Source organism: Epinephelus lanceolatus, chromosome 9 (assembly GCF_041903045.1).
Source record: "Epinephelus lanceolatus isolate andai-2023 chromosome 9, ASM4190304v1, whole genome shotgun sequence".
NCBI lineage: Eukaryota > Metazoa > Chordata > Actinopteri > Perciformes > Serranidae > Epinephelus > Epinephelus lanceolatus.
The window spans coordinates 30,355,761-30,383,420 of record NC_135742.1 but is presented as its reverse complement, the minus strand read 5'-3'; the positions used below and the strand labels follow the sequence as shown (position 1 = coordinate 30,383,420).

General features: G+C 41.8%; 1 protein-coding gene and 1 long non-coding RNA gene across 9 annotated transcripts in view; one reads left to right on the top strand and one right to left on the bottom strand.

Annotated features, from left to right (window-relative positions):
- Positions 1–589: 589 nt before the first annotated feature.
- Positions 590–15,354, bottom strand: LOC117252803 (uncharacterized). The gene is made up of 4 exons (XR_004501342.2): positions 14,523–15,354; positions 13,543–13,714; positions 11,012–11,159; positions 590–1,198 (listed from the first exon to the last, which is right to left on the bottom strand). It is a non-coding gene; the product is annotated as an uncharacterized LOC117252803 (long non-coding RNA).
- sorbs3 (sorbin and SH3 domain containing 3) overlaps positions 8,734–27,660 on the top strand; it is a 32,200-nt gene continuing 13,273 nt past the window's right edge. For 5 of the 8 annotated variants that reach the window (XM_033619997.2, XM_033619995.2, XM_033619998.2 and 2 more), the window contains exons 1-9: positions 12,968–13,123; positions 21,595–21,667; positions 22,398–22,586; positions 22,778–22,850; positions 23,616–23,749; positions 23,922–23,985; positions 24,837–24,875; positions 24,966–25,053; positions 27,043–27,151. In XM_033619997.2, coding sequence (XP_033475888.1) covers positions 21,656–21,667; positions 22,398–22,586; positions 22,778–22,850; positions 23,616–23,749; positions 23,922–23,985; positions 24,837–24,875; positions 24,966–25,053; positions 27,043–27,151 — 708 coding nt within the window. In that variant the 5' untranslated portion in view covers positions 12,968–13,123; positions 21,595–21,655. Of the gene's footprint in view, positions 9,096–9,498; positions 9,774–12,967; positions 13,124–13,312; positions 13,778–13,886; positions 14,052–21,594; positions 21,668–22,397; positions 22,587–22,777; positions 22,851–23,615; positions 23,750–23,921; positions 23,986–24,836; positions 24,876–24,965; positions 25,054–27,042; positions 27,152–27,660 lie in introns of those variants that run through there. The other 3 variants (XM_033619994.2, XM_033619993.2, XM_033619992.2) reach the window with 3 other exon arrangements.

Below are 27,660 nucleotides of genomic sequence, written 5' to 3'. Positions count from 1 at the left end.
GCATTAATGACAGTCAGAAATGACACTGATAAATCAGATACAGCATAAAAAGGAGGAGCTGGGTTGGAGGCAGGCTGCAAAGCGGCTTGTAGAGGAACTTAAAACAGTAGGCAGGCCAAAGCAGTTTAAATAGGGCGCCCTGAATAAGATTCGCCAATTGGTTGCATAGAAAGGAATTATATTATCCATCAGCTGACTCCCGTCCATCAATCAGCCGCTCCATCAGTTGATTGGCTGTTTGAGATCAACTGATGTAGCTGGGATATGAGCTGAGCTTGACATCGTGTCCTGCCTGAACTAATGCTATTCTCATTTTTTGGCTCACTGAACACAGGAGCTACTGGTCCACTGCTGGCTCGATATGTTTTTTGTGTGTGTCATTATGTGACTTCGGCATTTAAAGTGGTTAGTCTGGGTTCACCAAAGTCACACAATAACACTAACTATCTAACTGATCGAAGCAGCGGAAGACCAGCAGCTCCAAATTCGGTGAGCCAAAATTATCCTTTTTGCCAATGAAGTCCAGTAGTTTGGAAAGAGCATAGATGGGGAACTGAAGCCATCAACAGCTTTCCCATCGCAAATGGCTCTCTGATGTAAAGGTAAAGCGTTGAAAATCATTTTAGGTGGGACTTTATTTAGGTGGCTAAAACACAGTTTGCTGCTGCCCCCCATTCACAGCAGTACATTGCTTAGCTTCAGTGTCATCACTCCTGTCCATTCTCCAAAGTGGGGCCTTGCCAACAGACATCTAGGCCTACTGTAGATAGACACCACTTCTAAAAATCTGAACTAGCCCTTCATGATAGACAGTTATGCACATTTTAGTGACTGCCAGGGGCGACCCTGGACTTTTGGGGGACCTCAGCAGATTGATGTAACATGTTGCAACTTCACATGACACTGAACCAACTGATGTACTGTGAATATTAGCAAAAAAAAAAAAAAATGTTGTGTAACACAAGACAATAAATAACACATAATATAAAATAAGTAGTGCACAATGTAAAATAAGTAGCACAAATACGAAGTTATAAGTGAGGATTTTATTCATATGCATTGTTGTGTGGATTGTACAGAGACCTCTTTTGCACGTGAACCATATTGCAGTATTGCACAGTGTCCTTGTGTGATGGTAGTATGTGGAAAGAAGCTGTCTCTGAGCCTGTTTGTCCTGGTAGTGATGGGCCTGTAACACCTGCAGGAGGGCAGCCAGACAAACAGGTGTGAAGCAGGATGGGTGCTTTCTCTGAAAACTATAGGCAAGTAATTTAATGCTATTTTAATCAAGTGTATGTTTTTCTTAAATTGATTATTATTACAGTGACTTTTCATAAACTAGGATTTAAAGTATATTTGTGCTAAAGATATCTTATCAGGTACTGTCTAAGTATAATCATTTGTAGTGACACAGTAAATTCTCAGCTGATTAAAACATCCACTGTGCAGGCATGTAAAGACATAACACATGACTGTTGTGATATGAAAAGAATAATACCAACGACCTCCAAATGAAATCACGGGCTGCGGTTCTGGTAAACTGTCAAAGGATAGTTTGTGAAGATACTTACCCCAGTTTGGTTTTGACTTTTGTTCTTGTGTTGCTCATTTATTTTCTTATCAAATCTAATACACCCACAAAATTTGAGTTTACCACAGAATCCTGGGATCGATTGTTTTGTAGAGGAAACTAAATTACTTACCATAATTGTTCATTTCATGCACGTTGTTTTGTCACTATTTCTTGGCAAAAATCGCATGAAATGAAATCAGTTTATGTTTAAGAAGTATTTAGAAGTGAAATTTTTTCTTTTGTTATTGTCCGGTGTTCATTAAAAAAATCTTTTTAAGGGTTCCAGGGGCCCTAAGCAACTGCTTATATTGCTTAAGGGGTAAGGCCAGCTCTGCAAGGAACAAGTGGTTTTTTTAATTGGATAGCACCACCATGTGGTCATTTATAAAGCACTTATTGCTTAATGTGTAAGGCCAGCTCTTAAGCTTCATTTCTTGCATGTTGTACAGGCTCTATTTTCTCGTTATTCTCATTTAATGGCCTGATATTTCATATCTTTATTCACTTTTTCACTCATGCAGCTCCATAAAAGTTTAATCTGGAAGACTGTCTATATACCCACCATATTTTATCTCTCTCTTCTTTCCTACTGTGAAAGAAGTATTTCATTGCTGGAAAGATGGTCTTCTCATAAAACTGGACTGTCTATCCAGTAGAAAGAAACAAATACTTTTGCAATTATTGCTATTTGACCAGAGAATGTGGATAAAGAGGGCCGTGGTATTTGCTTTTCTTCAAGAGGTAGAAAACCTACAAGTACCTTAATGCACTGCACCAGACCCATGAACGCTCCTGCTGGTTAGCGGCATAATGCGAGTTTGGCTGCTTTTCCGAGATATGTATAGCTGCAGCAACATTCTGCTTGAAAGCTACATGTCACGCACCTACAAACCACACCCACCGCCGGTACAAGGCAAACCAATCAACACAACAGTTATCTGACCCTGCTAACGCGATTTTGTAGTGAATACGTATGAGGCCGAACGTAGCAATAATCCACTTTATTCATATACTTTCTTCATTATGGGTCTACATAAAGATGTGGTTCACCTGAGCACCAAGATGTAATTCCTTGCTCTAACCCACTTCTTCTTTAATCTTACCCCATATAACTAGCTAAACACTGACTGGAAACAACATGGCGACCAGCTGGAACCAAAGAGCCTCAAATATTAATTAAACAGTAACTTAAAATATGTTTCTGAAGACATTTGAGGCAAAAAAAATAAGCAAAACGGTAACATTTACCGTTGGATCTCAGGTTTTTCGGCCTCCATTTTTACAATACAGGAAACAGTGTGGCGCCCACTTCCTGTTCACAGACTTTCACATTACAGCCAAACAGGGCACTGAACTACGTTTCTGAAGGCACTGTAGGTGAGAAATAGTCAATACAGCAACACAATCTTGGTTTGTTTTTCATCAGCACTGCCTAGTTTAAAAATGAGCTGAGAAATGAGCAGATCTGGATGCTTGTAAGATGGAGGAAAGTTTACCACAGTTCACTTAAGCCTAGTTCACATTACATGATTTTCACCCTGATTTTGCGTCACGGAGACTATCGTAATTTTTTGAGTGTTCATACCTGGCGATGTGTGTTTCTGTCAGCGGGATTCTCGCCAACTGCATTATGACCTGTGTGCAAACCACAAGATTTCTCCACCAAGCCCTCGCAGACAGAGCCCCAGATAACGCGGTGACATCACCAAACTTGGAGACAACACATCGTAAAGGCATGGATATTCTTCCTAGTGTTGAATCAGATCTAACTCCAGGGCCTGGGTCCAAACATAACGCGCTCTCCATGATCCTGTGGACGCCGCCATTGTTGTTGTTGCTTGCCGGCTTGTCAGTGTTGGCAGATCTTGGGAGAGAGGAACAAGCAACCAGGGCTATGGAAACAAGCCCAAAAGAAGCGACTATCATGCCTTTAAAGAACTTATTAGACGGATATATATAGAGAAAGGTGACGTTTAGAGAGCAAGCCCAAATAAGCAACTCCACTTTAGAAACAAGCCCAAAGTCGTGGCTAATAAGCAGACCTGGCAAGTGGCAACCCTGCGGCTTGTCCTCCTCACATTTCTTCCGTTCTCCTGCGTGCTGACGTGGAACGTATCCCGCCTCTCATTGGCTGATGCTCTTTGTCAGTCGTGTCACACTTGTCCAGTTTTCTAGCATGCCAGATATCCAGTCCCTGTCACAGACAAGGGGGCGACATGCTCGTAGGCTTGTTCACACATGAAGACTTGTCATGGCAGACTATCTGCCGACTCACCTCTGACCCAAGGTGGCTCTCAAGATCCTTGGTGATGTCAAAGTCGCGGTTAAAATCGTGTAATGTGAACTAGGCTTAACACACACTACCCACACTGTTATGATATATTGCTGGTGAAAAGTCTCCCTTTCACTCAATCAACTGACTGAGGGTGTTCACTGAGGGTGTATACCAGATTTTGTTATGATCTCTTTGATCATTTGTTGCTGCCAAAATTTAAAAGTGTTCCTTTCTCTGCTGCTTTCAGCCATCATTTCAGTGTCAATTCTATGCCACATTCAACTCAGGCCTCTATCACAACCAGTCTTCCCAGTTATTCCTTCCTTTGAGCTCATCAGAAGGTTTTCTCCATATTACAACAATCTTCAGCATTGCTTTTCACCTCTTCATCACCACCACCGCCAGTAGCTTATGGCATCACTACCCCCTCATAATAAAGATGCTGTCTAATCTTTTAAGACTCATCTCATAGTTATTTAACTTTCCTATTGTGCATTGTGTCAAATAAATTATTTTGGCTACTCTTAAAACCTCTTAAGCCAATTAAGTTTTTTCCTGCTTGAACTATTTTAATCCAAAATTGGTGTCAATAGTTCACTTGTTGTCTGGTGATTCACTTTATGTAGGTCAAAGGATAGTTACACTAAACATCACCTTCTGTTTGACATAATGGAGATTGTTTTGCAGATTTAATCTTTGTGTGAAAACTGAAAAAGAATCTCAAATGTAAACATAGGCATTGTTTTCTATAACCTTACCCCCATGGTTTGCAGAATATAAATTCCAGTAGCAAATTATGTCACAGCTAACAACATCTTAAACTTGTTTGATCTCATCTACCCTTGAAGTTGCATGATAGACATCTATGCAGGTTTTAGTCCCTGGATTGGGTTCATGGGTTCATTTCCTGTAGGTTGTATACGCCCCATTTTCTTGTTCTTCTCATTTATTGGCTGAATATTTAACACAATTTTCATTATGTAAATCATAATTCTTTTCCTTTTTATTTCAAAAAGTACTGAAAGCCCCTACAAAGCATCCATGCATCCATCCCTTTTCTTTGCCTATCCATGGCACCATTGCAGTAGCTAGTCAAAAAACGGCACTTGGTCAGTTGCCTTCAGCATCTGACATGGATGCATAATGCCCCTTTTTGTCTCTGTATGAGACACACTGGACTTTCAACAAACTTCAGTGTAAACCATTCATTCATTCATCTTCTAACCGCTTCATCCTCTTGAGGGTCACGGGGGGGCTGGAGCCTATCCCAGCTGACATCGGGCGAGAGGCAGGGTACACCCTGGACAGGTCGCCAGACTATCACAGGGCTGACACATAGAGACAAACAACCATTCACGCTCACATTCACACCTACGGACAATTTAGAGTTATCAATTAACCTAGTCCCCAATCTGCATGTCTTTGGACTGTGGGAGGAAGCCGGAGTGCCCGGAGAGAACCCACGCTGACACGGGGAGAACATGCAAACTCCGCACAGAAGGGCTCCCACGCCCGGGATCGAACCGGCAACCCTCTTGCTGTGAGGCGAGAGTGCTAACCACCACATCACCGTGCCGCCCAGTGTAAACCATTTGCATCTTAATTAGATAGATGGCCAGAGCAACAGACGTAGTATAAATAGCAAGGGGGTTGGATAGGTTCAACAAACACAGGACTTTGACTAAGGAGACTGGTGTTTGTGTCCCGTGTGAATCAAAAAGACAACACTGTATTGTTTCATCTCATGAGACTCGGATTACTAACATCAACTATGATCTTTTTTTCATCCCTAACCAAGTAGTTTTATTGCCTAAACTGCCCACCCCTTCCGCATCAAAAATACAACGCAAAAAACTGCCCCCGATATCATTGTAGTGACACCTGGGGCCTCTGCCCCAAAATACGTGAGTACTGAGATCATGTTGCACTGGCAGCTGGCTTAGCAAAGTACTCCAGACATCCCTCTCTCCAGTAATGTTTCCCAGCTCTTCCCAAGGAATCCCAAGACATTTCCAGGCCAGATGAGATATATAATCCTTTCAGCATGTTCTTGGTCTACCCTGCGTTCTCCTACAAGTTGGGTGGAAAACCCTCAAAGAAAGACGCCCAGGATGCACCCTGATTAGATGCCTGAACCACCTCAACTGGTCCCTTTTGACACCAAGGAGCAGCATCTAACTCCTTTTAGATTTCTAAGCTCCTCACCTTATCTCTAATGGTGAGACTAGACACCCTATAGATTTTAGCCGCTTATGTCCACAATCTTATTCTGTGGGTCAAAATATTGATCAGCTGGTACATCAAAAGCTTTGTCTTCTGGCTCAGCTCCCTCTTCACCATGACAGTCCACTACAACACCTGTATTACTGCAATGCTGTTCACATACACTCCATTTTACCCTCACTTGTGAACAAGACCCCATCATACTTGAACTACTCTGATAGGTGCAATAACTCACTCCCAACCCAAAGGGAACAATTCCCCTATTTCCAGCAAAGAACATGGCCTCAGGCTTGGAAGTGCTTACTCTCATCTCCACAGCTTCACACTCAGCTGTAAACCCAGTGCGTGCTGGAGGTCATGGTTTGATGAAGCCGACAGAACCACATCATCTGCAAAGAGCAGAGATGCAACTCTGAGGTCCTCAAACCAGACACTCTTCACCCCCCAGCTGTGCTCCCTAGAGGGTGTTGGTTGGGCTCAGGAGTTCTTTAAAGTGCTCTTTCTCCTGCTCGACAATATCCCTAGTTTGGGTCCGCAGTTCTCCTCCCCTGCTGAACACAGCCTGAAACAGAAACTAACTAGCTAGAAACTTCTCAAGGCCACCTGAAAGTCTTGCTCCATCACCTCACTACTCCAGAACTTCTTTACAAAAGTCAGAAATAACAGCAGCTCAAAAATGCAGAGCAACAGAACAGAAAATTCTGTTGGAAGTGAGGGGTTATTGATGTTGGACCTCACCTTATGTTTGACATATGCAGATTTTTTTTGCAGATTTATTCTTCCTGATAGGACTGAAAGAGAATCTCAAATGCAAACACGCACTCTATTAAACGTAACCCTCATCGTTTGCAGAGTATACATTCCAGTAGCATATACCTGGCGTCACAACTTCGGACGAAACCAGAAACACGCTTTGACCTCAGGTACCCTCTGAGGTTAACGATAGACATCGATGCACCTTTCAGTTCATGGACTGGGTCAATGGGTTCATTTCCTGTATGTTGTACAAGATCTGTTTTCTTGTGCTTCTCCTTTAATGGCCTGATATTTCACATGTCCTGCCAAAACCTAATAATAATATTATATGAATATGTGAAAAAGTGATTCAATTCCAACCGCTGCAGTTTGAACTGTGTTTCTGAATGTACTCAAGCTCCAAGGAAAATATAAAAAGGAACAATCATGAGGACAGACAGACAGCGTTTGAGGTGCTAGACTTTCGTGTCAGTTCTATTGGAGTCAGTGGGGCGGGCTCTGCAAATCACACTTTAACCTGTCATATCTTTGTTGTTTCAACTTTGACTGACAAATCCTTCCACCAGATTAAAAAAACAATTGTAACATAATGCTTACTGATGGGTTGGTTTTTTTTTTAACCTAAAAATGCAGATTTGTTTTCCTATCTCAGCCTCTGCTGGACAGAGCCATGAGCTGTTTGGAGACCAATAATAAAGAGAAGAAATGAGCATATCTATATCAAAATCAGTAAGCATCAAGTTATATGTTTTTAATCTGGTGAAAGGATTTTTCACTCAAAGTTGATTTGTAGCGCTTGCCCCACTGACTCCAATAGAACTGACACCAAAGTCTGGCTCCATGAACGCTGTCATCTTGAGTGTTTCTTTCTTTTTTATATTTTCCTTGTCAAGTTCAAGGAAGCACCAAATGCATCTGTATTGCTATGGAAATCCCACCACAATCACAATCAATGTCATCTGACAGCATTAAAAATCAAAGAGAAAATCATTCTACTGTATAGAAACATATTATTTTGCACTCTGTATTCAGGTAATAGAAACATTGAGTGACTCACTGTTGTTTTGATAGAAATTGTTTTGCAGATATAATTTACAAGAATGGCACGAAATGGAATTTATTGTATAAGACCAAATGCCTTTTTGTGCGGGAGGTCACACAGATGTGGTCCATGATACCTATCATGAACTATGAACAGACATGCCAAAGACTTTTCATAAATGTTTGCGTAACCAATTGTTAATATGTGTCAGACAGCCTTAAAAACAAAATTACTTCATTTATCATTTATTTCAATATGATGACATTGTATATTTTCTTTATATATGTATATTTTCTACATGCATTTATGCAGTTATTGTGATATGTAGTGATAATATGTCTGTGATAAACCTAATTTCTTGCCAATCAAGATTTTTCAGTTTGAATTGGGGAAGAAATCATGTTTTAATTTTGTGTTTTATGAGATTTGAGAGTGCTTTGGCACCATTTGTACAGCCTGATGGTTGCATGTTTGTGATTCTGGCGACATCTGTCTGTATTCTGTATGTAAAAAATAAACTTTACACAGTTCCTCTCAGGCCCACTGAGAGGCAGTGTGACACTGCTTATCATGTTAAGTCTGATGCAAAACAAAGTCTGTGAAAGTGAAATAAGCGATATTTTTGGCAAAGCGCATCTTGTTCGCTGAGTGGTGGAACATTTCTTTGTTGCAGGGAATGGATTCTAATTTTGACATACAACAAACAGCATCACTGATTCATTTACTTACAATATAGATACATTTTCAGAGCAGTGATGGAATAAAAGTTGCAGTTATTAGTAGTTTCTTCTCATGTCTGTTATAGCTTGTTTCTCATCTGGACTATGATTCCACTGACAGCAATACAAAGTCTCACTGGGGAGGGTGACGTGGTCGACTCCTGGCTCTAATGTGAAGATGGACTCCAGAGAAAGAGAGGTGGTGTGACCTTTGGTTGCTGATCTCGCAGTCAACCTGTTAAATATTTATCTTGGATGGCAGAGCTGAGACTTGCTTCTGGACTCAGAGTACAGGAATCCAGCAGGCGTCTGCAGACTGATATTTCAGAACAAGGAAACATGGGAGTGGGAACAGACAGATAAACCTCTCAGGAGCTTAACAGAAGCTTTGCACTTACTCTGTAGTTTCAAAAGCACAGCTGATCTGTCGACGGCACCGTGGACTTAAAAAGGGAAAGCAGTAGCACCACTTCTCTTGGCTTTGATGCAAGGCTTTCCTCATACTGGGTGAGTAGGCCCAGTGCTGGAACTGAACATGGAAACACTGAGACTTCTCTAAGGCCATTGAGTGTTTCTGTGTGGGGGGGCTTTAGCATAATGCTGTTGTACTTTCACTTAGAAATATTCCTTCCTTAATGTAAAGATTGACCTTGCAAAATGACGGGTGGCCAATAGAGCCACCTGGATTTCACAGAAAGCACTCCAGACTGACTTTTGTGCCTGATCTAAATCATCTAAAGACCTAAGATAGTGAACAGACCATGTTATTATAATATGTGTCACTTAGGCCCATTTATTCAGATGACTATGGAAATCGCCTCCTCTTCCCTAAAACACTGGAGGGCGGTGCCACTGCGCCTGTGCCTGTATGGGAATCTCTATTATTTCCAGCTGTGGATGGAAACTATTACTGAGTGCCTTTCTCCCTGATGAGCTTTAAAATGCACACACACACACACATGCGAGCACAGGACATAGACACACATATGCACGCCTACGGACGTTCAGTCAAACATTCAGACCCACGCTGAATCATTCACCAAAGATAAAAGACACCCTGTTGGCCTGAGAAAGAGAAAAGAAAAAGGGAGGGAGAGGGAGAGAAGAGCAGCAGCGGCTCCCTCCTTCTTTTTCATTCACTTCCTCTGCACTGAGGAGACCTCACTGCTCAGCCTGCACTCGCTTGTAAGTACTGTACAACTTGGGTTACTATGACAAGGAGGGAAGTATTCACAGTTTTAAAGATAAAGACGTTTTCCAGGTTTTGTCATTGTCATGTGATTGTTTTGGTAGTTCTGATGTGTGGGTTGTTTATCTGAAAGGGAACTGCCTCTAACACAGATTTGAGCATCATGTTCTTTTCCTTCATAAATCAGTTTATCAGTGGAAACCACCGAGACAAACAAGGCAGGGCTGTTGATTATCTGTCTGTCATTGTCGCATCATTGTCATTTTTTCTCAGAATGTTGTTGAGCAGCAGTTGAGCATTTCTTTGGAAAAGGGCGGATATGAGGAAGACGTTACTACAGTAGATGCCAATCTTTTACTGTCTGTGGTTCAGAAGATGCTATCATCAGACCTCTGTCCAAAAGCTGCCTCCTGCTGTGGCTTGGCTTGTTGTTTTGGTTTGAAACATTTTTGTGTGTGAGTATTTCCCTGTTAGAGATGTACTCAATCTTTTTTCTTTCTCCACCAAACTTTACAAAATAAGAGCAGCAGGTCCTGTTAGGACTTATGACTACACCAGAGCTTGTTTGTCCTAGTCAGCCAACAGTGTGACCCAGAGTCCTGGGACATGCACGGCTCTGAAAAATGTTGTTTACCGCTAAAATAAACCATGTTTCTTGTGTGTTTCTTCCCAGAGACATTCTGCTAGTGCTACCTATGACGAATGACACTGTATGATGTCCAGACCTCCTTAGCTGCTCTCCATGGTTATGTTGATGCTTGTTTACCTGTTGACTCATCTCGCTCCAGTTATATCTTCATTTGATGGCGACTTTATCTCCTGATTTGTACAGACTTGCTGTCTCTTGTTTCCTCAGAACAGAGAAAAATAAGCCCAGGGCTATACTCGTCAAATGATGTAGTTTTTGATTATATAACAGACTTAGCCCTATGTCAAGGTTTAGTCACTCGGCTGTCAGGCGCTTAATGAGCCTCTGTTGTAACATACCATGGCACATACCAGTCAGTGTGAAAGGACAGTGAGTGGCCTTTACTGCGTATGAAAGGTCTGCTGGAATCCATACAACATCATGCCTCTCTCATGTTCTGACAATGTTTCTCTGTAATAAAAAAGGGGAGCTGGCATTGGTGAAGCCTTGTATTTGTTTAGCGAAGAGACAAAGTGAACAAGGATCCAGTGTGTGGAGAGGTGTCAGGTCCCGGGCCAAAGCTGCAATCGCCTCTTGCGTGATTACCTCATTTAGCTGCAGAGTGACAGGGTGTCAGATGTGGTCACAGCGGGGTGAAAGTCTGCTCTGGCGGGACACCGATTATGAGGGGAGCCTGAAGCCTGAAGCCTGAAGCCTGCGCTGCCCAGCTCGCCCCTCAGGTTCAGTGGCTCAACTGTTTGGCAAAAACAACCCTGTTAGGAGTGCAGGCTCGGTAAATGGATATCTGCCCTGAGTTTCACTCTACCAAGCCAGACCACTGAATTATTAAAAAAGAACCAAGACCTTCAATTTCAAGTTGGAGCTGTACCACATACAAGGAGACCCTGTTTAATGTTATTCTTGGTCCTGTTTTTAGTTTATAGCTATAACACAAAGTGCACATCAGTACAAAAGCTGATTGCATTTGTAAACAGGCAGAGGTGTGGACTTGAGTCACATAACTTGGACTTTAGTCAGACACAAGTCACAATTTTGTAGACTTTAGATCCAACTTGACAAAATAAAAAAAAAACAATCTTGCAGCTTGACTTGGATGCTAACACAAGTGACTCATGACTTTACTTGGACTTGAGCCTTCTGACATGAAAACACTTGATACCTTGCCCCAAACCCACACCTTAAAAAGTATGTTATTCAAAAAGTGTGCCACAAATCAATCCATTTCCTGAATCAACTAACATTAACGCTATTTATTCCCAGCATGTCAACATGTAATTCCCCAGACCCACTTTGTTTAAACCAACTGGACGGCATCCAATCAAGGTCAACTAACAACAAACTGCAGAATGCAAAATGTGTGGGTCGGAAATTACAGACAATGACGCAACAACTTCCAACTTCAATCTAATCTAATCTAATCTAATCTAATCTAATCTAATCAAGCTAATGCTAAGCTAACATTAGCTTGATAGCGAAGTAACTTTTTAATGAACTTGCCTTAACACATAAATACAAATTTTAAAAAGCATGCATGGTTTTTGTAAATTTAATATATTATCATTCTGTTGTTAGAATGGCATTACATATGGCAAAGAGTGCATTATGACTTGTTCACGACTTGAAACCCAAAGTTTAGAGCTTTAGACTTGAGTGCAAAGACTTGAGACTTGTGTATGGCTTGCAAAACAATGACTTGGTCTCACAAAAGGTCACTGGATTTTTCATCTTGTAACTCAGTCTACGTGTGCCAAAACAAGCCGTCAGCACGTTCGATTTCAGGCTTTGCGCTGTTTGTCTTTATTGGCAAGAGCTGCAGACAAACTGGAAATCCTGGTTTTATTTGGGCAAGTATTGTGTGCAAGAGCAACAGTTGGATTTGGGACAGTTTGGGAATTAAGCTTCATTCCTCTGACTGCTTTTGGCTCCGTGGTTTCAACAACCATCCTGTTGGAATTTGAATGCGGCTGACTTATCTGTGCACATACTGCATCTCCTTATTTGAATAATTTGATCATTTAGTCTCTGGTTATTCCCTTCAACCTTGACATCAACAGTGGTGTGTGTGTGTGTGTGTGTGTGTGGGGGGGAGAGAAGTCAGCAGGACTTGTGCTGTCACTATTAGACTACACGGTGCAGAGTAATGACTCTGAAACACTTCCACAGCTACTGGAACAGAGAGAGCTCCTATTCTCTCTTCATGCCAGAGATCTGGCCTTTGCACTCACACACACATAAAAAACACACACACACACAAAAGCAGAGGGAGGCATGGGAGAGATAAAGTTAGGAGGGGGTGTCATGGAGCCAGTGGGCAGTGTCTGTTAGGTGGAGGTGATGAACTATTTGCATTCCCCTTTGGTTAACCCTGCTCTGTGAAATATCACCTCATCACAACAATAGGGCTGCTTCATTGAAGAAGGTGCCCCCCCACCAAACTGACAAACCAAGAGCAGAGGGTGCCTTTTGAACGGGGGCTGAAGTGGGTTGCTATGGCGATGCCTGTCAACCGGGAAGTCCTCCGTGGAGGCAGGCAGAGTGAGGGCTGGGAGTGAGAGAGAGAGAGAGAGAGAGATAGTGTGCCCTGGTTATTCTCATGAGTGAGAGACACAGAGCAGGGAGGGTGTGCAGGGTGGTTTACGTGCACGTCCCAGGCAGGCAGAACTAGGTGTGAGTTCACTTGTTGGTGCCACTTTTAAGGTAAGTACACTCTTTCCCATGGGATTTAAATCAGGGAGTGATCTTTAAACATTGTAACTGTAGAAAACTCAGGCTGCTGTTTTTTTTTTTCTGAGGTTGAGTAACCTGTCTGACCGCTCAGGGCTGCTCCACAGGATTAGTGCTGCAGACCTGCCCATGAGTTTACTGTCTTGATGCTTTTACAGTGCACCTGAAAACAAGTTGGCCCATGTGATGTGTGTAAGTTTTGATGTTGTAACATGTGGGAGTTAACTGACTGAGCTTTTTGGCAAGTGGGGGCAAGAGCAGCTGTGAGTTACAGCTGGAGTAAAGAGAGAGAGAGAGAGAGATTGAGAGGGCACTGTGGGCAGTGTTTCCTTACATGTATGTATGCACCGACCTCAGCACTTGCCAGCAGAGAGTCAGAGGAAAACATTTACCTTGCCATCTTGCTGCAGATTTCAAGCTTAATCCCCAGAAATCAGGGCTGTCCAGTCGTCACTGGTGGCTCCCCTTAGTGTCAGGGTGATTTCCACAGCTGGCTCTGATTCCTTTTGTGATATTACTGAGGGTCCAGCTGCCAGTACTCATATCCACAGGCTGCACTCAGCTCTGAAGATGCAAAATGACAGGCATGAGGATTTGTGAGATTTGTCCGTAGTTACCATGATTTGAGTGAGTATTTTCTCATGCTTCGTCTGACACATTGCATTACTGTTTCACTTTTACAAATCCACCCAAATAAGGAATTATCTTGACTGATGTGGAGTGTGTTTGTTGTAAGGGCAAATCTGATAAACTTCAGCTCAGCGCTGGGCTCTTCTCTGAGAGAGAGGCTTTGATTTACTGCCCCGCAGCTCCTCCTGGGAACACATCGCCTCTCCATTGACAAGAAGCACACAGGCTGACTCCTCCTGTTGCTCTGACTGGAGGAGCACCATACAAGGAGGTGAAATACTTCCCTACTGATAAATGTGTGTATCCCCCAATAACTGCATATCATAAACTTGCGGCTCCAGGACCTTGTATGGGCTGCACATCTGCTACGTTGCAGAGGGGCAGCACGGTTTGCGTGATCAACCTCGCAGGACCTCTAACATCTCTCAAATAACTGCAGAGTGACTCATTTAATGTGTTTGGAAAAAAAATGCCCACTTTATTTATTCAGCAAATGTGCTTGTGATTACCTTCTCGCCACTTTTGAAGGCAGGAGTTCTTCTGGTTTTTCACGACCCTGTTGTGCAACTTGTTGGGCAGTAGTGACATTGCGTACGTGCAAACCAGTGATAATACTTTACCCTTCTGTCTGTTGAGCTAATCTCAGTTAATATCCAGGAAATAAACACTTCATGATCAGATGCTGTTTATACTTTTTGAAGACTGTAGAAAAAGAGTGATTAAGGTCAAATATAATACTCACCCAAACAAAATGACCACCTTAAGCAAATACCGAGCTCATGTTTTGGCTGATGTCCTTCATGTATGTGAGCAGGACTTAGATCCGTTCATGTGCAGTATTTCCCACCTCACGGGGTCAATGATTAACTCCTCACCACCCTACACACAGGAGCAGAGAACAACACTATAGTGCTAATGAATGGAGATCGGCTCGTGAGTGACACTTTTATTTGTTTTATTTAACACTCTCACCGTTACTGATGATATATGGACAACCTGATTCTCCCTCTGACCACAAATCATTACTTTCCTAATGGTGCGCCAACAGATCGCAGAAGTTCACGGGTTACAACTGGGACAGTTGTATGTGTGGTCACCTTGACAGCCTTGTTCTTAGGGAGAACAATGCAAGAAGTTCTGTATGTGGAGGAGGATGAGGTCAAAGTAGGTCACAGTCCGCACTGATGCGTCCTTCTATGGAAGAAAGAGAACATTGGAAGGGGGACTTTTAATGACTAATGAGTGGTGAGGAATTGTGACCTCATGGCAAGTTCACTTGTCATCCTGGGTGTATGGTACTGAGTAAGACTGAATGGTTTTGTTATTTCACTAATTTCTAAGATTTGCCAATACTATTACTTACTATTGCGTTACTGTTGTGTTGCTATTCCCGGCTGTGGAAACCTCCCATTGTAACAGGCAGGAATCACAGGGGTGTGGTGAAGTTCACTGACCTTGTAGCTGCTGAGTGAGTAGGTCTGCTTTGGCTCAGCAACTTCAGATAATAGTCTGGTTCCTCATCCGCTCCTTATGGGTAAAAAAGGAGAAGAAGAAAAAAACCTTGTGCTTTACTAATGTGACTTGCTTTTGTAAGTATATCACAACACAGATGCTTGATTTGATGATGTTTATGGAGCTGTTAGACTTCTGTTTCACAGATGAGTTTACAGTGTATCATCCGGCCCTGTGCTTCCACAGACCGGATGAGTTTCCTGGGGGACAGAGACACAGATTTCCATACAAAAATCCTCTGATTCTCATGTAGGACGTCCTCAGTTATCCTGTGATGGACTGATTGTAAAGCAGAATGGAACACAAGATACTCTGCAGTAAGCTGGAATAATAAAATGAATACATCATCATCTGAGAGGCCCATGGGCCCTTTATGGCTCTTCTTTTTCCTTCCATCCCAAAGCTGATCCTGTGGTGATAATGAACCTCTCACCTAGCAGGGGTTTAACTTGTAAATACCTGGGCTATAAAGTTCATACATTTCAGAGAGATAACATCAGCACACTCACACACCACCAGTTCGAAAAACCCTGTCTCCATGTGAAAGCTTATAGCTGCCTTCGTTGTTGAGTCTCAGTAATTATGTAAGAATGCACCGGGCGCTTGGAGCAAACCCAGAGAGAGCCAGACTTCTGGACAGGGATTTTCTTACTAGATATCAACACTGATTTTTCCTTATTAGGTAGGATTGTGTTTGGTGCTCTCGAAGGGGAATGCACCGATGGATTATTTCTCTGTTGGATTCTGTTCCGTGGAGAAATGAAACACAGAGACACTGTTATGACATGAGCTTACTCATCGGGATGCTACATCGATGAAGCAGGGCTTCTCAGATTTTTTTTTTTGGGGCCTCTGAGTGGAGTTCATTCTAATGTTAACCTTTTAATAAAAGGTCATGGACATAAATGGTCCGTAATTCTAATAATAATAACGCAAATTAGAATTTTATTAGTTTATTAACATAAGAACAACAATTGAATACCTCAGGGAATTAGTGAGGTGTTCCAGCAATAGTCAGTGTTGCTGTCATTTGCATTAATATAATATTCAAGTGTGTGTTAAAGGGGCACACCATGATTTTACACTTGAAGCTCACTGAACTCATCTCGAGGAGTACTACTTAGCCTGTGAGTAGCCTGAACAGTTGTTTAATGTTACTTATGGCTCTGAAGGAAGCGGTCCAATGAAAAAAAAACAATCTTGTTATTACAGCTTGTTCTTGAAACTCTAAATGTTAACCAAAAAGCAAATGCTACAAACTGAAGACGTTTGAAGGAAATGGGCATTTTGGCCACATTTCCACCAAACACTTTAGGTATAGTACTTTTGGAACCCGTGAGTAACCTGTACGGATATTAGGGGTGTAAATCACCAGTTTCATCATGATATGTTATTATATTGATTCTTTGGACAATGATACAATATTTGCTGATAATACAAAGTCTGCCACTATACAATTTCAATTTGATGTGTTTTAAGGGCCTGTGATTGATATGATACAATATTATATGCCTGTTTAACACAGTTTGTTACAGAAGAAACTGCCACCCCTTTTTTTTTTTGCTTTTGGCCATAAAATATAAAAACAACACATAAGTAATGTAAGTATGTTACTGCTGAAGTGCAGTGAAGTTTACTTTTAATTGATTCCACTAGCACACATTTTCTGCCAGAGAGACCTTTAAACCCAAACCATCATCGTTTTCAGACGTCAGGGCTATCTGGCTTAAAGCCCTGAAGACAAACTTCTCCCAACAGCCATAAAACATGGACTAACAACATGGTTTAACAAAGGTATAAACTTCAGCTCAGTAATAACTGTCAAGGTTCGTAGACATTTTTTTGTTTGTTAGTAACCCATTATTTGCTTTAGCATGTTTACACTGCATAAATTAGCCTAGCGGCTAGCGGACTTTTCCCCCTCTACTCACAGCTTAACTAATTACATATATCATGATTATTTTTCTTGCCCATCGGTGGTTTAAGTCATTGCATCTCCTGACAGAACAGCACGATTGAATGTCAGCCTGCATGCATGTTTTTTTTCAGCCAAACACGTTAGTGGAGTGAGATGTCCGTCCAGGCAGGTAACATTACGTTTTTATCTCCAAACAGCATTGTTTACATACGTCATGTGCTTTGTCTGTTGACCTCTATTTTCCCCGAAATCCAAAATATTTCCACGCTGCTGATTTATTCCCAAGTAAATAGTGATATCCTCATTGTCTTTCTCTTGGCTGCTTGCCATCTGCCTGCTGCTGTTTGCCAGTGACACGGGCTTTCAAAATATAAGTGTATCCTAAAGATGACGATATGGATCGATGTTTTCACTTTGCATCCATGACTTTGGATCACTGATGATTTAATTGATATATTGATCCATATGGATGGATCATTACACCCCTAATGAACATGTACCTAAACTCTAGATCTCTTTAGGCTTCCCACCACAGAGAGTACTCTTAATGTAGGTGGGGTTGTTACTGGATAGTAGCTGTGTCGCTGCTTCATCCAGCTTTCACTTTATTTTCTATTCACAGGCATTGTCGACAGAACAGGGCTGCACACCAACATTTTCAGAACAACTGCAACAACGACAAAAAAAATGACTGGAGTGTTTACAGTCTCAATCAATGGGAAATTTAATATGAATAAACAGGATGTAATGGAACAGTTCTATTGGTACCATCCACAGCTTTTGACAATGGAAACACAAAAATAACTGATCTAATACGCAACGAACTGAACTGAACTGAACTGCTTGGTGGAAACGAGGCTTTAGGGAAGCAAGGAGAGTCTAATTAAAATGCTATTAAGTTGCATTATGGGAAACATAGGATCCAGTTCTTTGGGAGATTGACCCACACTAATGACATGAAAAGTCAGTACAGTATATCTCCATCACCACTTTGAGTTTGATTATTTTTTGACTCCGTCTCTTGTGAATCTCCCAATTTTATGGAAGTGTGCTTAATCGCTAGGGCGCCCCTTTAAATCAGCATCTTATTAATACATTTGTTGATCTTTTTCAAGTTATCTCACCAAATATGAAATTCATTGGATGGAAAAGAGTATCTTCCTTGAAAAAGGAGCGTCTTTGTTTGCTCTTCAGGATTTCTGAATCAGAGAAGCCTGTGTGGAAACTGTACTCCATGAAATGCCAGTGAATGACTCATCTACAGTAGTTATTTGTTCATCAGTGTGATGGGGCCTTTAAAGTGAATGGCAGCCAGCTGAGGAGAGATCCGGTGTAAATAAGAACCAGCATGTCAAACACATTGTAAATAAGATTACTTTAAGCCATTATTTATAATGTTGCTCATTTGCAGCATTGCCTGTTGTTAGATGGATAATCGGCTGGCTGTGATTGCTCTGGGCAATGATAGGTCATCTGTCATGTCTCAGCAGTAATGGTATTGTTGCGGACACAATCCTCTGGTTCCCATATTTCTCCCGTTATGTAAGGCAGTTTATTGGGAGATGATGACTCAGATGGAGTGACATCGTTGTCTGGTAACTGGAGCATTGACTCTATCACTGCGTGCGCTCTGTGCAGTCTCCTAACCTTGTGCACAGAGACACAGAGTGAGTATAGTTTTCTTGGAATTGACCACAATGATTATAGACTCTAATGCTCAGCTGCAAATGCCACATGGAAAACTCATTAGTGCAAATTGTGTTGGGCAGCTCTCAGCCTGTAGTAGCCTGGCCCACACTTGGTCATTACTTTCTTGCCAAGCTACAAAGCCATAGTTTGCACCAGAACAGGAAAAATAGCCTAATCCTTGTTTTAACCCTAGTGTGTGCTTCGAATCTCTGATGACTTTTTCCACAAGATAAGGCAAGATACGTTTCGACCACAATTCAAGACTTAGCATCACACCTTGTTCCTGCAGAGGCCTGGGTTGCAGGGATGCAGGGCTGTACGTCAGCCTTGGTTTCTATGCCTACAATGTTATTATGAGCCATTTAGCCACTGTAGATGAGAGGTGCCTGCCACATACAGGAGCGGAAATGGCCTCCCCCTCTTTCTCCTCATGCCTTTGATGTTGAAACAGCAGGGCCTAATCTGTTTTTCTGAGGTGCAGTTGATTAGGAGCTGGTCTCCGCTTTCAGTAGCTGACCTTCTCCATCATCAAGCCCCTCAAGTCCAGCTTATTACGGCATTGTATGGCTGGGAAAAGTGGAGCAGGCATGTGAGTCACACTCACTTTTTGGGTGGGTTTTTCCTTGGTAACAGGGAAAAAGTGGGTGACGCTAACTTTCCCTCTTTGGAATACTGGTGGGATGGGATAATGGAAAGTCTGCCTGGATGTAACATGTGATTTATGACAGGGAGGCTGTGTGGAGCCCCACGCAAGGAATGACTCAAAGGGTTAAAAAGGGCATGCTGCAAGATTCAGAATATGAATTGAAGAGAAACAATCTTCAGACATTCAAGGTACTGTGTGTAAGATTTATGGGGATTTAGTGGCATCTAGTGGTGAGTACTGCAGTTTGCAACCAGCTGAAACTTCTCCCACTTATATTCCCTTCAGTGTTCATTGTTCAGGAGGTTTTACCAGGAGACATCCACAGAGGTCTCTTTCTCTCAAAATCAAACAGGCAAGATGATGTAAATGGGAAAAACACTAAATAAGGCAGTTTTACATTAAAAGTCAGTGTTTCTCTTGCGCCATTTGGCAAGTCGCAGACAGGCTACTAGTCAGCACTTGCTAATGCGTGCCCACCTTATGTCTGATCCAGACGTTCAGAGCCAAGTATCCACAGAGGTCTCTTTTCTCCAAAAGGTAATATAGGGTACGGTCACACATGAGTGAAATTAATACCAACAAATATTCGCCTCCTGCTTACTTCAATTCAATGCGAGCAGAGTGGCAAATTAAACATTTGCTTCTGGCGGCAAAGCTAATTCACATCTTTGCATCGCTTGCAGTTCAACTTTGGTAAACTTTGACCAGCAAAGTCACAGCCTCAACCAATAGGAAAGTAATATGTGTGGATGTGTTGATTGATTGTTGCAGTGTCTAATCAACCAATATTATATGATATCGACCACGAAAAATACAAACTGCCTCACACAAGAGATGCTGCTGGGCTGTCAGTGAGTCGAGACAGGCATGAAACATAAAAAAATAAACACATTTGATGTACAGATAACATCAAATTTAACAGTATTTATTAGCAAGCTAGCTAACATTGGCTAGCAAGCTAGCTTTCTGTTTGTGTCACAACCAGCACTAACCACATCATCACCTCGTCAGAAGATGGTCATTTGCCTGCATTCGCTAATGTGTGACCTTACCCTTATACTGGTAAAAAAACACTAAACGAAGCAGTTTCACATTACAAATCAGTGTTTCTCTGACATTGTTTGGCTTGTCGCAGACAGGTGGCTAGCTCAGCACCTGCTAATGTGTGCCCACTTTTTCTTTCCATCAATTTAAGATCCAGACGTTCAGGAGGTTTTTATCAGGGGCTGAATTATTTATGGAGGTCTCTTCCTCTCCAAAACAAGCAGATACGGATATTTAAACCGGTAAAAACACTGTATAAAGTTGTTTCAATCAGTGTTTTTCTGACACTGCTTATCCTGGAGGTCCTAACTAAGGTGGCTGATATGAAAACGTGAATGGCCCTGTCTGGAGCCAGTGTTTGGTTTGTCCACTCTGGGCTACTGTAGAAACATAGCATTACATGGTGGACTCCGTGGACAAGGACCCACTCTCTATGTAGATATATTTTCATTCTAAAGAAACAAAAAAACATAATGATTCTTATTTTCAGATGATTATAAACTTATAAAGAAAATCTACTTATTATACTGTGCTCCTCTTAATCTAAACACAATAAAGCAGATCAATTCCGAGTATTCACATGAAAGATGAGTATTTATTTATTTATTTATTTATTTATTTATTTATTTATTTGTGCTCTACTCACTGGCTTGAAGCTCTTTCTGAGGCCCTGTTGGGAAAAAAGTGATGTCATGTATTTCAGTCATGAACTGGCAATATGACAACCATGATGAGAAAGCCCTTTATACCTGACTGTGCATTTGATAAGATAAGCTTATTATACTGGAAGTCTGCCACAGAAAACTTTGCTCTAGCAATGAGGCGAGGCACAACAACTTGTAAAACAAATACATTATCAGCTTGATCTGATGACACCCTGTCTTGAAGGTGCAAGTCAGTTTCCCTTTATTTAAAAAAGAGCACAACTCTGGAAAATATCTAAATCACATTAAATAAAAGTGTAATTTCATATAAAAACTGTTTGCATTTTGCATGTCTTTGCAGATACTTTTGATGCTGGGCACAAGACTTTCATATCTGTCACGCAAGGACCATAACAGATCACATGCAGTCTCAGGTAAAGCCATTTTTAATTATGCTAAATGTTGATTTTTTACAACTGTTTTTCAAATGTGAATGTCTTGAAAAGCACATTTAAATCCATAAAAGCATCCCAGTGTCACAACATGACTTTGGTGCAGATAGCTGTTTTATCATTACAACAAGGCACAGGGGCTTTCCCATGACCCCCACAGCCACACAGGGAGGACCAAAGCACCTGATTCAAATACATAGCGCCCCAATAGAAGAGCTAGACTAGCCGTCATTGGACGAGGGGGAGTAAAAAGATCACTATGGAGACCACAAGATCACTGCAGCCCTGCTGGACTTTGAGGTTGACATCAGCGGCCCCTTCCCAACCTCTGTGGCCCCGGCTCCGCCCCTTGGCTGGAGAATAGGGAGACTTGGTGAATAGGGAGTTAATGGGCTCATAATGGTCCTCTCCTGTTTCAGTGCCCCCACTCTGCACCTTGAATGGGGCCTTTCTGCAGTAGTGGCAAGAGAGATGATGAAGTGGGTGGAACACAACTTCCCACTGGTCCTGCTTTAAATAAATTAGGGGTCTTTTCATCAGAGGCTCCCCCACTGAGGCCAGTTATTCTCTGGAGAATAGCTGGGCCACTAACAAGTTCACATGACCTCCCATAGAGAGCAGTGTTTACCCAGGGCCAGCAGGAGGACATGACAGGTACAAAGTTCACACATTGTTTTTGTTCATCCATATTTCTCATTTCCTCTATATTTAGCAACTTCAGGAAGTGGCTGGAGATCCCAATGGCTCCCGGGTTGTCCTGTCCAGGGAGCCTGGAGTTTCCTCAGGTCAGCAGATCCTAACGTCTCCAGAGCTGACCCATGAGGTGGTGATCTCCCCTGGACTCCCCACGCCTCCTCTGAGCCCTTTTCGCTCCTCAAGGCAGCCATTTGGAGAGGTCAAGGTATGCACAATAATTTCCTGGAGGCTGTGTTAATAGCAATGCTGAGGTTGAATGGATAGAATTCAGTAAACAAGTGCTCCTCCCTGTGGAAAAACGATGCATCACAGCCTATATGTTCTGCCACAGACATGCTTTAACCGTTACACCTCACTGAGATGCTGATATGTGTATACATTTCTGCTCTTCTCAAGGTTTCAGAGGTGAATGGGGGTGGACCAACAACTCTCAGCTTTGGATCTTACTATGGCCCCTCTCAATCACATGGTAAGGGTTTGATTTTTTAAAATCTGTTCATCACATGAGTGTCTTTTTGTGCAACTCAAAATATGTTTTCAGGAAATAGATATTCATTTTAGTAAAAAAATAATGTGCCAGCTGCTGAAATTTTGCTGTTTAGGTAAAAAAAAATAGCAGTTAAAATTAAAGTGGTGACAGATGTGTATTGAATGATAGTGCTGAAAGGAGTCGAAGATTCAGTTGAAGTTCAAGCACTAAAAGGAGTCAAAGAGTCAGTTTAACTGTGTGTGATAAATTGAGCTGTAAGTGTCAGTACAAAGCCAGGTCAAGTGTTCAAAATGAAAAAAGTGTCAGATGACATGTCAGCTGATGTGTGAGCACTAAAAGCTGTGTCAGTAAATTCTGTATGAACAGTGGAAGTTGTGGGAGTTAGAGCTGCAGACGTTTTCTTTTGGTCAAAGGTGAGGGCCTGAGACCTGAATGGATTTGAAGTGTCAGTCACAGTAAAATGAGTTAAAAAGAAAGAGGTTAATGCAGCAGAAATATCAGCTGACATGCATTCACTGAAGGATGGAAAATTATCTGTAGATATGAAAGCAGTTGAAGCGTAATGGACGAATGCAGTTGACAAGCTGATGTATAAGTGGTACACATATGGATCTTGGTTTCATATGATGAGGTAGGGTATAATAGCAGATTAATGACTGTGTACGTCACCTGACATCAAATGAAATCAATAATTAACTGTAACAATATAATCATGATTATCTTGTCACTGTAACTGTAACTCAGGTGGGCTTTCCAATGGCGTCCAGGGCTCTGCCACTTTACCACGCAGCTGGACCCCCACCAGGGAGGAGAGGCTCATCAAGTTCTCAGGAATCGGTCCTGTGGATGAAACTGGGATGCCCATTGCCTCCAGATCAGTAAGACAAAGATGCAGAATGTGCTATTTGATAAACTAGCTTTAAATTCTGTTGTTTGATCTATTTATTTATTTATTATTATGTTCTTGGTGCGTCCAGTGAGCTGCGTCTGTCAAGTCTGTCTCACCAGATTTGTTTACCCTCTGCACCCTACCCTCTTCTGTTTTTCCAGAGCGTGAACAAGCCCAGAGACTGGTACAAGAGCATGTTCAGACAGATTCACAAGAAGCCAGAGGGTAAGGATGCTCCTCCTCCTCCTCCCCCTCCTCCTCCTCCTCCTCCTCCTCCTCCTCCTTCTTCTCACAAACACAACACCAAAGTGAATTCCTCTCTGTCAGTGTCAGGTACGACCGAGGTGATCCAGCAAACAGATTACCGCAGAGGCAAAATAAGACATGATGAAAGAGCCCTCAAGTCTTATGTCATCTCTGCTTATTAACTCTGACAATGATCCAACTTCTTATCGCAGCCTCTCCTAATTCTATCTGTTCATTTGTCTCTATTACATGTTGTGTAACAGGAACACATTCCCTGTTATTTGTGAGATTAATGGCACCGTCGCAGCACTGAGGTGGTTTGAATGGATTGCTCTGGTCTGGATCAGTTTTGTTTTATGGGAATATTTTTAACTCTCTGCAAGTGATTTGTCCTCTTAAACATGTTGGATTTCAAAGCACTGAAGAGCACTGCTCCAGTGCATCTCACACAGGTGCTACTAATGATCTATTTTGGAGCAAAGATAGCTACAAGTTACCAGTTATTTTGTTGGTAACATTTTTATTTACAAAACATGTAATATGCTTATTAAATTAAATTACTCAAGTAAAGTAAAATGACATCACATTTGTACTTAGGTAAATATCCTTAATTAACAATAAGTTAAGGATCTAAAATACTCCTAAGAGTGGGTGGGTCTCACTAGAAATGCAGTCATACTGTAAGCAGGTATAAGAGCGTGAGAAAGTTTAAGAGAATGTAGAATGAGAATGTTTAAGTATGATATTTAAGTTGATTTATCTATATGAAGTGCGCCAGTGTTATAAGTAAGAATATAAAAAAACGTCTTGCGGTTGTGCTTGTTTATCAGAACCTGAGCTGGAGGATTCAGAGCGATGGTCAGCTGAACGTAAGTGAATCCACCAAAGTCCACATTGTTGCCCTGTTACATAATCACTTTTTACTTAAGACTGATCTGCTCTGATCCTCTGATCTGCAGGGTGCCAGTTATCTGCCAACACAGAAGAAAGCAATGAAGCAGACAAGAATCTCTTCAGACTAACACCCTATGGAGCTCTACCAGACTGGTGAGTTTACACTGGTTCTACGCAACTGTTCCAGGGTCACTGTGGGGAAGCTTACAGCACATCATAGCTGTAGAGGAGACAGGCAAGTTGCCAGTCCATCACATGGCACAGTCAGACAGTCAGTCACTTTCACACCCTTGGGTAATTTAATAAAGTCTACAGTGAACCTGAGCTGCATATTTTTTCCCCTGGGTAAGAAAATAAAGCCTTTGGGCCTGTAGTGTGAACACGTGCACAAGAAGGGACAGAGGCAGCGTTCAAACTTAAAGGGATAGTTCAACATTTTAGAAAATATGCTAACCTGCTTTCTCCTTCTGGGTATTGTTAAAAAAATAATGCTGCCAGTAGCAACCCCACCCTTAAAGTGATACTGATGGCAACAGATAGCTTCATGCAATACCCATGATGTGAATGGAATGGCATGTGGTATAGCCATAGGTTACTTTCAAACATTTTGATAGCATCTCAACATACTGAACTGCCAACTCCGTTAAATACGCCGACTGTAGCTGCTGCTGCTGCTGCAGGACTGTGTGGTGATAGTTGGTGTGAATTTGTTGGGACCATTTCATAGCTCGGTGTTGGATGTTAGCCACTGCTGCTGTGTTAGCTCGTGCTAACCAGGCAGACTCACCGGCAAGAAAGTGGCTCTGGAAACGACAGCAACAAAAAGTTTGCACAATCAGGTGGGGTGTTGGGGCAGTTTGCAATCAGACCCCTGGCGCAAAAACAATCAAATGCAGGTATCATTAGACAGGAGACGATGAGCTACTTGGCACTAGGTTATTTTGGCTATTACCTCAGAGGTATTGAGTACCAATATCCAGCCCTATTTCTTGCAGAGAGATAGAGGAGAAGATTGATACCACTCTCGCCTCTGTACTCAAAATGTAGCTAGCAGCTAGCACAAAGACTGGAAACATTACTAGAACTCCCTCTATAGATCATATCACTCCTCTTCTTCAGCAACTTCACTGGCTTCCTGTTAAATATCGTATCAATTTCAAGATTCTACCTCTCACCTTTAAGGCCTGCTTGACTACCAAGGGATAGATAGATATAGAGCCTTCAGCTGTTCTGCCCCCAGCCTCTGGAACTCATCATTACTTTGCAATGATGACGACTTTATGATGATGGTGTTATACCTTGTTTTTATTATTAGGATTTTTGTCTAGTTATTACTGTATATTACTGATTTGTTTGACTTTATGATCTATGGTTACATTGTTGCTTGTTTTTTACTGTGTCTTGTAAGGTGTCCTTGAGGACTTTTAAAGGCGCCTATAAATAAAATGTATTATTATTATTATTATCCTATCTGCTCATGGTGACAAATAGGCTCGAACAATTGAGATATAACGTGTTAATTAATGAGCTGGTTGGTGGTTGGTGGTTTTTGTTTGAGCCAGGCTAGCTGTTTACCTCTGTTTCCAGTCTTTGTGCTAAGCTAAGCTAACTACTTCCTGGCTAGCATCATATTTAGTACACAGATATGAGAGTGGTATTCATTCTTTCGAACTCCCGGCAAGAAAGCGAATTAGCGTATTTCCCAAAACATGGAACTACTTCTATAAGCTCTTCCTTTAGGTTAGTGTACTACTCAAGACCATTTCACATTGGTTTAAAATAAAAACTCACAGATTGGGTTTAAAGTAAACGCAGAGGTAAAACAACATAGTCTAAGATGTGTTTAGCAAGAGACAAGATTTAACAGTATACTGATATTTATGTAGCTTATGTGCTATTTGTTTTAACTAGTAGTAGCCCAGTAAATTTAATCCTCAGATAAACACTGCAGGTGAGGTCTTTTATGTGAATACCAGCCCAAACTCAGGCCAAGAGCAGTAGAGGGAAATGTGTGGGACAGACAAGTTTGGATTTGTTGTTACAGGCACTCACAATGAAGCCATGATTTAGTTTCTGTCCATGTTGTGTGTGTGTGTGTGTGTGTGTGTGTGTGTGTGTGTGTTTTGTGGTGTTATGTTTCAGGAGCGAGGATGTAGATAAGCTGTCAGACCCGGGAAAGCAGCACCCTCAACCGAGAAGCATATTCGACTTTGAGCCTGGAAAGAGCAGCACCTCAGAAAGCCGCAGCCAGGTAACGACCTCACATGCAGTCACAGTTTAAAAATACGCTGTGATTTCGCTCTGATTCAAACAGAGAAAAATGCTTCTGCATAATTCTTTAACCTCTAGATTTATCCAGCATTGTTGTTGGCTCTAATGACTGGAATTCTTTGTGTAGTCTTGGACTGTGTTCCCAGTGTGAGGATCAAGAACAGGCTTGAGGATGGGCACCTTTTCTTTAAGGATTACAGCCTAAGTCCTCATATTTCATCTACTCACGCAAAGTAACTTTAAGTATTACACAGTGTACCTGCTGCTTACCACCAGATGTGCTCACCTCTTCTTTTATTCAGATGATCCAACATTCATTCATTTAGCTTTTCAGACAAGAAAAGACCAAGTCTTGGTGTTTATGTTGATGTTTCTATCAGGTATGATGCTGAATGTCAGTGATTTATGAGCTGGTGAGGTTGACTCATATTCATTTACCTCTGGGGTTTTAATGTATTGTCTGGTGCATTCGGTCCAGAAGCTGTTGTA